Source organism: Bos indicus, chromosome 16 (assembly GCF_029378745.1).
Source record: "Bos indicus isolate NIAB-ARS_2022 breed Sahiwal x Tharparkar chromosome 16, NIAB-ARS_B.indTharparkar_mat_pri_1.0, whole genome shotgun sequence".
In the NCBI taxonomy this organism is placed as follows: Eukaryota; Metazoa; Chordata; class Mammalia; order Artiodactyla; family Bovidae; genus Bos; species Bos indicus.
Window position 1 is genome coordinate 34736322 of NC_091775.1, and position 13096 is coordinate 34749417.

General features: G+C 35.1%; 1 protein-coding gene across 11 annotated transcripts in view; it reads right to left on the reverse strand.

Moving 5' to 3' along the window:
* The window catches only part of SDCCAG8 (SHH signaling and ciliogenesis regulator SDCCAG8), a 245766-nt gene that overhangs the window by 196114 nt on the left and 36556 nt on the right, over positions 1 to 13096 (reverse strand). For all 11 annotated transcript variants that reach the window (XM_070768858.1, XM_019976099.2, XM_070768859.1 and 8 more), the window contains 2 exons: positions 4612 to 4676; positions 1434 to 1622 (listed from right to left, as the gene is read on the reverse strand). In XM_070768858.1, the coding sequence (XP_070624959.1) occupies positions 1434 to 1622; positions 4612 to 4676 (254 nt within the window). The remainder of the gene's footprint in view (positions 1 to 1433; positions 1623 to 4611; positions 4677 to 13096) is intronic.

Consider the following 13096-nt stretch of genomic DNA (forward strand, 5'->3'; position numbering starts at 1 on the left):
GTCATGTATGGATGTGAGAGTTGGACTATTAAGAAAGCTGACCTCTGAAGAATTGATGCTTTTGAACTGTGGTGTCGGAGAAGACTCTTGAGAGTCCCTCGGACTGCAAGGAGATCCAACCAGTCAATCCTAAGGGAAATCAGTCCAGAATATTCATTGGAAGGACTGATGCTGAAGCTGAAACTCCAATATTTTGGCCATCTGATGCAAAGAACTGACTCATTTGAAAAGACCCTAACGCTGGGAAAGATTGAAGGTAAGAGGAGAAGGGGATGACAGAGGACGAGATGGTTGGTATCACCGACTCAATGGACATGAGTTTGAGCAAACTCCGGGAGTTGGTGATAGACAGGGAGGCCTGGCATGCTACAGTCCATGGGATCGCAAAGAGTTGGACCTGACTGAGCGACTGAACTGAACTGATGTTAACAATAAACGCCAAAATGTCTTGTCATATAAACAGCAATTTACTGAGTGTCTGCTACAGACCAAGTACTCTTCTAGAAGCCAGGGATATAGAAATAAAACACAGTTGCTGCCTGCAAGTATACACAATATATTATAAAGTTAGAGAAGGAAGGTGGCTAAGTCCATTGAGGACAAAATGGGGTAAGGCTGGTGAGAGAATATTTCTATGAGGAAGTGATGTTTGGGCTATTTAAATAAACCCAAAAAAGACAGAAAAATGTGACCCTGAGCACAGAAAAAAGCAGAGGGCATGTGAGAGAGAACACCCACTATAAATCATCCCTGGATACTGTATTAAATAATAATCCTCAACTTCTACAGAATAAAATTTTCATAGGAAAAGGCTTCCTCTGGAATAGTGAAAACAAAAGAAAGATGCACCCAGAGAACTGTAATATTTCAGCCTAGATGAAAACTTTGACTCCATAAAAACTCACTTGTAATTTGTCCCTGATCAATCCTCAAATATTAACAAATGGGATACAGTGGATCTTTCTTCCAGCATACTCATAATATTCTTCATGACAAGCACATATTAAAGACTTGATAAAAAAAAAAAATACTCACTTTATACTACAGCAGGGAAATCTGAAATTGGGCAAAATCAAGAGAATTCCTCTCAAACTCAGTGCTGTAATGAATAGTGCTGGATCTTCAATTACAGAGTCATAGAAATGAACAGAATTATAAAGGCTATCTACTTCAATCCTCTCATTTAAAGATGAGACTGAAACCAACAAAGATAAAATTATTTGTCTGAAATGACTAGATTATACACAGTTGGCAGAACCTACATATTCTTTCTTTAATATAGCTACAATGAAGGGACCTTAGAAAATTTATTTTATTTGAAGCTTAACATTAATCACATGTGATTTAGCATGGGGATAAAAAAAACTATAATGCCCATGTAAAGATATGGGTTTCCATGTCACCAACAACCCCACATACAGAAGCATACTTACTTAGTCAGTCTTTCAATGGTTTGTATGTGAACATTATTATGGGTTTGGGAAAGAACAGCTTCATGCTGAGCACATTTCAAACAAAGACCACCAACACGGTTAGAAATATTAGCAGCAAGTAGAGACTCTTTATGCTTTAGTCGCTCTTTAAGATCTTCACAGTTTTTCTGATATTCAGCTAAGTCTTTCCTAAAAAGAAGGGAAAAAAGCTTTAGCAAGTGGACATAGCAGGGGAAGAAGTTAGGATAAACTGAAAAAGTAGCACTAACATATATACTATCGTGTGTAAAATAGAAAATAGATAGATAGTGGAAAGCTGCTATATAACACAGGGAGCCCAACCTAGAGCTCTGTGACAACCTAGAGGGGTGGGACTGGGGACGGGGAGACTCGAAGGAAGGGGAGACTCAATGTGAATGATTCACATAGTTGGGAGGCAGAAACCAATAAAACATAGTAAAGCAATTATCATCTGATTAAAAATTTTTTTAAATGTCCAGGTAAAAGTATACTACTTTTAAATGTATCATCACAGTGATAACTACTATCATTTACTGGTGTTTACCTTATTAGGTGCTTTTTATACAATACCTTATTCTTACCACAACCTGGAGATATAGATGTGATTATCTGAATTGACCCTTTGAATAAAGTGAGACTTGAAAATATTAAATTTAAAGTTGTTTTAAGATTTTAACACAGACTAGTGTGCCTCCGATACTGGCTCTCTTTTCAAGGGTTCCCATCTCTTCCCAAAAATAAAACTCCAAAAATAAATAAATAAATAAATAAATAAATAAATAAATAAATAAAACTCCAAATATAAATCCTAAATAGTTTCTCTCAATAAAGGGATAACACAATATCCTTAAATTGAGGGAAATATCCTATTTCAAGTGTTAACTCTTTAAAATTTATAAAGAGAACCTTAAAAGATTGTATAAAGGATATGGATTTTATGCATGAGTAAGTTATTACTGCCCGTTTTTCTTCAGTAAAAAAAATCAACTAACCACAAAGTTCTACAAAGGACTGACAGTGGGCTACAGAAAGAAGTCAGAATTCGGCAGACATAAGATTTCACAAGTAGCAGCTATTGGCTGGAAATATACAGCTTGATAATGAAAGGGCAGAGGAATTGTGTGTGTGTGTTCTTCATTTGTTTGTTTGTTTTAATGGGATAGTTCCTGGACAAGGTTTTTCTTTATGTTGATCTTTTAAGGATTAAATGACCAGTATATGGATTGTATTTTCCTTCCCCTTCCCTAAAAAGTTTTGGTAAAGGCAACTTAGGTAACTGAGCTTCCTTGCACACGTATCCCTTTCATATTGCATTTTTTTTAAAAAAGTCCTAACTTAAAGAAATTGTTCTTAAATTCTTAAGACTGCAGAAGGCAGGCACTTTATCTCTGGCTCAGACTACTCTCTATAGATAAATTCAGGGATCTATAGCCATCCTAATGTGTTCCCTGTCACAAAGGAGAAGCCAACAGTCAAGACATCTGGTTGTTACACACTTTGTCGACTCTTGGGATTTGGGGGGCTTTCAGACAGCCTGGAAGAGGTGGAAAAGATCTACGGGCCATCTAAAGGTTAAAAAAAAAAAAAGGCAAATCTAATGACACTCTGAAGCAGAAAAAAAGGAGTTGTTTATATCTTTTTCCCAAGATAATATCTACAACATAATGTTTCCTTTTAAGTATCATGTAGAAAAGGTCTGATGGTTGGATGGCATCACCAACTCAATGGACATGAGTTGGAGCAAACTCTGGGACATGGTGAAGGACAGAGAAGCCTGGCACACTGCAGTCCAGTGGTCACAAAGAATTGAACACAACTTAGTGACTGAACAACAACACAGTCTGACTTTCGAAAGCTTTGTAAAAAGAACTTCAGAAGTACATTCCAAAGTCAAAGAGTCTCCATTACTATTTCCGTCAGCTTCAAATTCAAAACACTCAAGTAGATTCAGTTACATGAAAAGGCAAACAGAAAATTAAAAAAATAGGTAACATAAAACTAGAGTTTCCAAGACCAGTGATTTTATTTCTTTCTCTAAGAAAATGTTTCTTTAAATAATCTTAAATTATGCTAAAAGAAAATGAAGAAACAGAAGAATGCAGGGAACAAAGTCTGGTCCATTGCAAGGTGATATTTTAATGCCACGCAAGACTGCATAGTTGAATTGTGAACAGAACCAAATAAGTCATATTTCCATAAAATAGTGAGCTGGAAATATATCACTAAATACTGAAGAACCAAAACACAATAGAAATCAAACTATAGCAAAGCAAGAAAACAAAAAATAGACCATTTTATAAAAGTTTAGGTTTCTTCATGAAAAATCAAGAGTCTCTATAGAAATCCTCAACCTTATAAGGCATGAAAGGCGTAAGAATATATTAAAATAAATGAATAACTACATTTATAGCAAGAAGCCATGAGTTCTGGTTCTTGGTAGTACTTTAGTTATGGCCCTAGACAATATATGGCCTGTTAAATTTTATTTCAAAAATAAAATTTACTAAAATAAAATTATAAAAATATTTTAAAGGTTATTTCATTAGAAAAGATTTCATTACCACTATTTCAATTAACCCTTAACTTAAAAAATTAATTCCTGTATCTTTTCCTACTCATAATATAGAACAATTCACTAATGGTTAACCTATAATATATAGGCTCTATTGGGATTTTTGAAAACATATCAAAAAGTACATGAAAATTTGTATATACTCAAATCTGCCAAGGATATAAAAACTCAAACTATTATACTACTATTGCAATTTTAAAATTAGATGAAGACCTCCTATTGAAGAAAAAAAATGCTTCTAATTTGAAAATTACAGTGCTTTATTTTATATTATTTTATTTTAAAAGCATAATTTCTATAAGAAGAGCTACTAATTCCTTTTTCTATATGAGAACATAATATTTTACAGCTGATGAAGGGATAAAATTTATAATTTAGCTCACATTTCTTTGAAACAGGATTCGAAAAAGGACCTCACAAATCCCTTTAGCCTTTACTAATCTCAGGAATTTTCATGTAGTGTACACAAAATTACATCAAGCAATTCCTATATTGACTAAAACTGAAATTTCAGTAAACATTCAAACATATTTTTAAGATCATCATGATTTTGCCAATGACTTTAAGTAGATGATAATACTTTACCTCAAAAACGTCAATTGAGATTCCAGGATTTCACTCTTTTCCTCATAAGTAAGTTTTAGTCTCTCCTTTAGAAAAGAAAAAAAAGGTGCATTTTGTCCATGTCCTGTGTTTTAATTATTAATATTAAAATCAGTTATTTCTTTTTACCCAGGAGGAAAATCAATGTGCCCTCTCTGGAATCACTTTCCCTCTTCCACTCCAAACACTCTATTTTTATTGAGTGAAAGCCTATAAAGAACTACTGAGTCATAAAATGGTGATTACTAATAAAAAAGTTTTTTTTTTCAAAACTGCATTCTTATTTCTAAAAGTATGACTCTGGGCAAAACCAATTATAGCCCGTAAAGTCCATGAGGGCAAGGATCAAATCTTCCTGGAATCTCCCATTGTGATTGCTGCATAGCTGATGCACCAAAAAATATTAATATGTGTTGGATGAATGATAAAAGTTATAAATCACAGTATGATAGACCAAAGTGATATATAATCCACAAGCCTCAGCTGATATCCAGTTTTTCTTTAATTCTAAGATAAAAACACTGCTACCTCCAAGAGCTTATATTCTAAGCAGAAACAGCAAGACAGATGAACAAATATAATTATATACAATTTACACTTGTGAAAATACAGAAGGTAAAATGAATTAGAAAAGGCAGGAACTTGTAATTTAGCTGAAGAGAAGTAGAGAAGGCTTCATGTGAAGAGATGCTAAGACTTGGATAATTTCCAATAGAGCAAAAGGCACAGTGGCTGGAGAAAGTGTGCTGTATATCTGGTCAAAAAGTAGTTCAGTATCACTAGAATGTAGAATGCTAGATGGGACAGTAGATGAGATGAGCTGATAAGGTAAGGTGGACAGTGAGAAGAATGAATATATGAAGACTTTTATTTAGTACATACAACTAAATAAAAGCCTCTACATAGCTGAAGCACTGGATGAATATTGAAATCTTTTTATCAGCACTGAATCTTATATTACACTGAAGGATATGTAAAAGAGATCATTACAAATGAAGACACTGCAAATAAATAACAGATAAGCTGATGAACAAAAGTAATGAAGTAGCTACTTATAAAACAGAAACAACTCACAGACTTAAAGAATGAACTAATGTTTGCCATGAGGGGGAAGAATGGGGGGAAAGAGATAGTTATAGAGCTTGGATCGACATGTACACACTATTATATTAAAATGGATAACCTATAAGGACTGACTGTAGCACAGGGAACTCTGCTCAACATTATGTGGCCACCCGGATGGGAGTGGAGTTTAAGGGAGAATGGATACATGTTTATGCGTGCCTGAGTCCCTTTGCTGTACACCTGAAACTATAACATTGTTAATTGGCGATACTCTGATATAAAATAAAAAATTTAAAAAAAAAGAGTAATCAAGCAGCAAAGATAGAAAATATTTAGTACAAAGCTGTAAACAAGCATAATTCATAGAATTTTTTTCTTTAGTGTTAAATTTTATTTATTTTTATTAAGTATAGTTGATTTACAATATTAAGTGTTTCAGGTGTACAGTCAAGTGATTTCAGTTCAGTTCAGTTGCTCAATTGTGTTCAACTCTTTGCGTCCCCATCAACTGCAGCACGCCAGGGTTCCTTGTCCATCACCAACTCCGGAGCTTGCTCAAACTCATGCCCATCAAGTTGGTGATGCCATCCAACCATCTCATTCTCTGTTATCCCCTACTCCTCCTGTCTTCAATCTTTCCCAGGATCAGGGTCTTCTCCAATGAGTCAGTTCTTCACATTAGGTGGCCAAAGAATTGGAGCTTCAGCTTCAGCATCAGTCCTTCCAATGAATATTCAGGACTGATTTCCCTTAGGATTGATCGGTTGGATCTCCTTGCAGTCCAAGGGACTCTCAAGAGTCTTCTCCAACACCACAGTTCAAAAGCATCAATTCTTTGCTGCTCAGATTTCTTTATAGTACAACTCTCACATCCACTTATGACTACTGGAAAAACCCTAGCTTTGACAAGATGGAACTTTGTCAGCAAAGTAATGTCTCTTTTAATATACTGTCTAGGTTGGTCATAGCTTTTCTTCCAAGGAGCAAATGTCTTTGAATTTCATGGCTGCATTCACCATCTGCAGTAATTTTGGAACCCAAGAAAATAAAGTCTGCCACTGTTTCCATTGTTTCCCCATCTATTTGTCATGAAGTGGTGGGACCAAACACCATGATCTTCGTTTTCTGAATGTTGAGTTTTAAGCCAGCTTTTTCACTCTCCTCTTTCACTTTCATCAAGAGGCTTTTTTTAGTTCCTCTTCACTTTCTGCCATAAGTGGTGTTATCTGCATATCTGAGGTTATTGTTATTTCTCCCGGCAGTCTTGATTCCAGCTTATGCTTATTCCAGCCCAGCATTCCGCATGATGTACTCCGCATATGTTAAATAAGCAGGGTGACAATATACAGCCTGATGTACTCCTTTCCCGATTTGGAACCAGTCTGTTGTTCCATGTCCAGTTCTAACTGTTGCTTCTTGACCTGCATACAGATTTCTCAGGAGGCAGGTAAGGTGGTCTGGTATTCCCATTTCTTGAAGAATTTTCCAGATTGTTGTGATCTACACAGTCAAAAGCTTTGGTGTAATCAATAAAGCAGAAATAGATGTTTTACTGGAATTCTCTTGCTTTTTCAATGATCCAGCATGTGTTGGCAATTTGATCTCTGGTTCCTCTGCCTTTTCTAAGTCCAGCTTGAACATCTGGAAGTTCATGGTTCACGTACTGTTGAAGCCGTACTTGGAGAATTTTGAGAATTACTTTGCTAGCATGTGAAACAAGTGCAATTGTGCGGTAGTTTGAACATTTTTTGGCACTGCCCTCTTTTGAGTTTGGAATGAAAACTGACTTTTTCCATTCCTGTGACCACTGCTGAGTTTTCCAAATATGTTCCATTATAGGTTATTATTAGATACTGAATATAATTCCCTGTGTAACATAGTAAATCCTTGTTGCCTATCTATTTTATGCATAGTAGCTTGTACCTATTAATCCCATACTCCTAATTTGTCCCTCCTTCACTCCCTCTCTCCTTTGTCAACCATAATTTGCTTTCTATGTCTGTGAGTCTGTTTCTGTTTTGTATATAGATTTATTTGTATTATTGTTTTAGATTTCACGTAAAAGTGATATCATATAGAATTTGTATTTCTCTTTCTTCACTAAGTATGATATTTTCTAGGCTCATCCATGTTGCTACAAATGACAATATTTCATTCTTTTTATAGCAGAGTAACATTTCATCATATATATATAAACAATATATTTTAAGCCAATTGTCTGCTGATGGACACGAGTTGCTTCCATGTCTTGGCTATTGTAAATAATGATGCTATGGACACTGGGGGGCATGAGTCTTCTCAAATAGGAGGTTTCATTTCTTGGGAGGATAAATACTCAGGAGTGAGTATCATATGGTAGCTCTATTTTGAGTTTTTCAGGGAACCTCCATACTATTTCCCATAGTGGCTGCACCTATTTACACTCCCACTAACAGGGCACAAGGGTTCCCATCTCTCCACATCTCTCCAGCATTTATCATTTGTATACTTTTTGATGATAGCCATTCTGACTAGTGTGAAGTGATACCTCACTAAGGCTTTGATTTGCATTTCTCTAATAATCTCTTTTTATGTACCTGTTGGTCATCTATATATCTTCTTTGGAAAAATGTCTGTCTGGGTCCTCTGTCCATTTTTGATTGGGTTATCTGTTTTTTTGGTATTGAGTTATGGGATATTTCTATCTTTGGATATTAACCCCTTGTTGGTCACATAGTTGCTGATATTTTCTACTATGCTATGGGTTTTGTTGTTGGTTTCCTTTGCATAGTAAAAGTTTTTAGGTCCCACTTATTTATTTTTGCTTTTATTTCTTTTGCCTAGGGATACCAATCTAAGAAAATATTGCTAAGATTTATGTCAGAGAATGATTTGCTTATGTTCCCCTCTAGGAGTTCTACCTACTCATGTAAAACTGACAGAATTTTATGACTGAATAGATGTGGGGGAGAAAAAGACATTAAAAATAACCCTGGGTTGTTGACTTGAACAAAACCAGGTGAATGCTGGTGCTAAAGATTTTTCCAGAGTGAGAAAAGGAAATAAAATGGAACCATTAAAATATTCAACTAATTCAAAAGAAGGCAGGAAAGGAAAAAAAATAAAAGGTGAAGAAATAGCTGAAGGAGAAAAAAAGACATAACAAGATAGTAGATTTAAAGCCAAGTATACACATAATCATGTTTAAAGGACACATATTGTCAGATTGGATAAAAAAAAGCAAAACTCAACTATATGCTGTCCACAAGAAACCTATATTAAATATGAAGACATAAGTATGTTAAAAGTAAAACAATAGGAAAAAAATACAATGATAACACTAATCAAAAGCAAGTAGGAGTCAGTCAAAACAAAAATACCATGGAGTTTTCTCTATACTAGCACTGAAGAATAAGAAAATGAAAACTTTAAATATGTATATTGCTTATGATAATACTGTAAAAAAATCTAGAGGTTAATTCTAAAGAAAGATGTGTAAGGCCTTTATTCAGAAACTATAAAAAAAAAACTGAAAAAATTAAAGATGACCTAAATAGAGTGATTGGAGAAGGCAATGGCAACCCACTCCAGTACTCTTGCCTAGAAAGTCCCATGGATGGAAGAGTCTGGCAGGCTGCAGTCCGTGGGGTCGCTAAATTGGACATGACTGAGTGACTTCCCTTTCACTTTTCACTTTCATGCATTGGAGAAGGAAATGGCAACCCACTCCAGTGTTCTTGCCTGGAGAATCCCAGGGACGGGGGAGCCTGGTGGGCTGCTGTCTATGGGGTCACACAGAGTGGGACACAACTGAAGTGACTTAGCAACAAAATAGAGTGATATGTAATTTTACTATTAGACAATATATTATCATAAGATATCAATTCTTCCTCCCACAAATGACCTATATGTTTAATGTAATCTCAATCAAAACTACTTAATGGCTTTTCGAAAGCTAACTAATTATAAATGTATTTGGAATGCAAAAGGCAAGAAATAGGACATTCTTTAGCTCTAAGAAAAATGTTGGAAGACTTGGTCTACCAGATACAAGGTTATAAGAATCAAGACAGGATGGTAATAGCACAAACAAGTAGTAACACAGACACCAAGGAAATACAACACAAAGCCCAGAAACAGACTCACACATATGTGCACACTTGGTTTATAACAAAGGTGTCAGGCAAATGACTGTCTTCTCAACAGATGATGCTGGGATGTATAAATGACCCGATAGGAAAAGTAACCCCCTACACTTCCCATATGATACAAAAATAAATTCCATATACACTGTAGTTCTAAATGTAAAAAGTAAGATTATAAGGTTTCTGAAAGATAATATAGGAGAATATCTTCAGAATATCTAATGGCCTTGGGGGTAGGGAAATACTTTTTTATATAGGACGCAAAAGATACTAAAAAATAAAGAGAAAACACTGGTAAATTGGACCACATTAAAATTAAGAAATTCTAATCCAGAAAGAAAGAGAAAAAAGAAACCTATCAAGAGAGTTCCAAGACAAACCACAAAATATAGGAAAATATGTCCCAACAGAGGTAACCAATAATGGGCTTATACTCATATTAAGAGTTTTAAAAAAACATTGTCAGATAATTCAAAAAAAAATAAGTAGGACATTTGAACAGGCATGACACAAAAAAGGACATCAAATGGCCAATAGATATATGAGAAGATACTCAATCACATGAGAAATGAAAATAAAAATCACAGTGAGAATACCCCAGGACCACCAGAAAAACAGAATATCAAGTGTTGGCAAGGATATGGAGCAATGGTATCACTCATGCTGCTGACAGAAGAGTAAACTAATAAAAAAATCACCTTGGAAAAGTTTGCCCTTATTTACTCAAATTGAGCATATACATACACTATGACCAACAATGACACTCCAAGGTACACACCCAACATAAACGTGTACAATGCACACCAACAGACATATAAAAGAATGGTCATAGCAGCAATAATCACAATATCCCCAAACTGGAAAAATACAAATATCTGTCAACAATACATAAATACATAATTCTGTTATATTCATATAGTAGATCTATCAATGAAAACGAATAAATTTCTAACACATACAACTAAAAATATATATGAATCTATCAAATACAATACTGAAAAACAGCTACACAAAGAAGAATAAGTACTATGTGATTCAATTTATGTAATATTTTAAAAACCAGGCAGAAATCAATTTGAATGTTTGGGGATCATGCTTAGGGATCAATTTTCATAAAAGTCAAGCTAGTGTTTAGCTTTAAGAGAATGAGAGGTGGTGATTGGGAGTGGGCATGAAGAGGGCTTGTGGGACATGGTAATGTTAGACATCTTACAGGGACAATTACATGGTTGTTCATGTGGAGATAAATCCTGAAGCTGTACATTTTTGTTTTGCATACTTTTCTGAATTTATGCCAAATTGTGTCATTAGAAATATCAAAGGATGGCAGGACGAACTAATGTACATATTACAGAATGCTGCTCTGAGATGAGGGAGGAAGATGAAGACTGATATGTGGAGGTTATTAATGACCTTGAAAAGAAATGGTTTAGGGAAATATGGTGGGGGGAAGCTCAAATAAAGTATGCTGAAGAGAGAATGGGTGGTGAGGAACAGAGGCATGAGTATAAACAACTGCTTCGAAAGCCTTTGGTATGAAAGGGAGTAGCTGGGTGATGGCTCAAAGGGAATGTAAGATGAATAAAATATATTTTGTGTTTATTTGCTTTAAGACAGTAGCTAGTATAGCACATATTTTGCTAAAAACCCAGTTAAGAGGGATAAAAGGTACACGAGCAAGAGGAGATACGTGCAAGAGTGAAATCCTTGAAAGAAGTGAGAAAGACTTGGAACATAAAGCTCACGGAAGCAGAGACTGACCTTTGACATAAACAGGATAAACAAGTGAATCTATAATAGTTATAAATGGAACACTAAGAGAAGACATAAGAGGGAAACTAATTCTAGTGTGGGAAAGGAGGAATGGAAGCATGTAATTAGGGAAGGTAGGACGGGACGGGACATTTGAACTAAGTTTGGTAGGTAAACATTTCAATAGGTAGAGGATAAGAAGGAAGCATTTTAGGCAGGGATTATGGCATAAGCCAAAGTCAATTCTTCAAAGAAAAATGGAACTGGGAAATAACCATATGAAGTAGCAAGAAGTGAGTGGTGTGTGTGCTTATAGCCAATACTTGTGCGAATGACAGAAGAATGAGAAGCGAGTCTGGAAATGTAGTTTGAAGAAAATAGCAGATGGCTTGGGAGATTGGTCTTAATCCTATGGGTATTAAGTAGCTTTCATAGCTTATTCAGTTGGGAAAAAACCATATAATTTACTTAGTCTTTCTGATTTTTTTTTTTGAAAAGAAAGGAACTCTTTCCTAAATACTAGAAAAAAGCTTGGATTAAAGAATGAGAAGGAGCAAGGAAATTTGGGCCAGAAAGAGCCTTTAGAAAAATTTAACAACAAAACCTGTGGATAACAATGAGAGTGGAACTATGATTCATTATATCTTTTCCTGGAACATTCCATTTTTGGTTCCATCATTCCATTATTTTCACCCAGATCAAAGGATTTAGACTCCTCGGGAAATTGGGACATTCAGAAGCATCTATGTATATGGGGAGTTTAGAAAGCCACAAATATGCCCAGGGAAAATGCATTCTCAGAAAAGTCCTGAGAAGCTGAAGCTTTCACTTGAGGCTGATCTCTAGGCTCAGAGCAGGCCTAACTGTAAGGTAAAGTCCAGCACAGTCAAAGTGCAAAGACTTGGAGAGTTGGTTGTTCTATTTTTGGGGGGCTTTTTGGTGTTCTTGTTGTTGTTTGTTTCAGCTGCTGGCAGTCAAGGAAATCTCTCAAACATCAGCTGAATATGAGCTAATGGAACAGAGATCTCAGTGATCACACACAACAGGGAATAGTTTTTACAGAAATAGTTTGGAAAATTCATTAAAGGACTATGACAGCCTTCAACAATAAAAAAGACATCAAACCTTAAAAAAATAGGGTATCTGATTTCCAGAGTTATCACATATAACAGTTTAATGCCCAATTTTCAACAACAAAAAATCAGTAGGCATATAAAGAAAGAGGAAATCATGGCTCACTCAAACAGAATAAATTGACAGGAACCATGCCTATGAAACTGCAGACATCAGACTTACTAGATGAAAACTTTAAAATGACTGCCTAAGAACACTCAGAATGCTAAGAGAAAATACGAACAAAGAACTAAAGGAAGTCAGGAAAACAAATTATAGAAAAAAAACAAATAAATTCTGGAGCTGAAAACAATAAAAACTGAAATAAAAAATTCACTAAAGAGATTTTAGAGATTTGGGCAGCAGAAGAAAGAATCTGAAAATCTGAAGATAGAACAGTTAAAATAATTCAG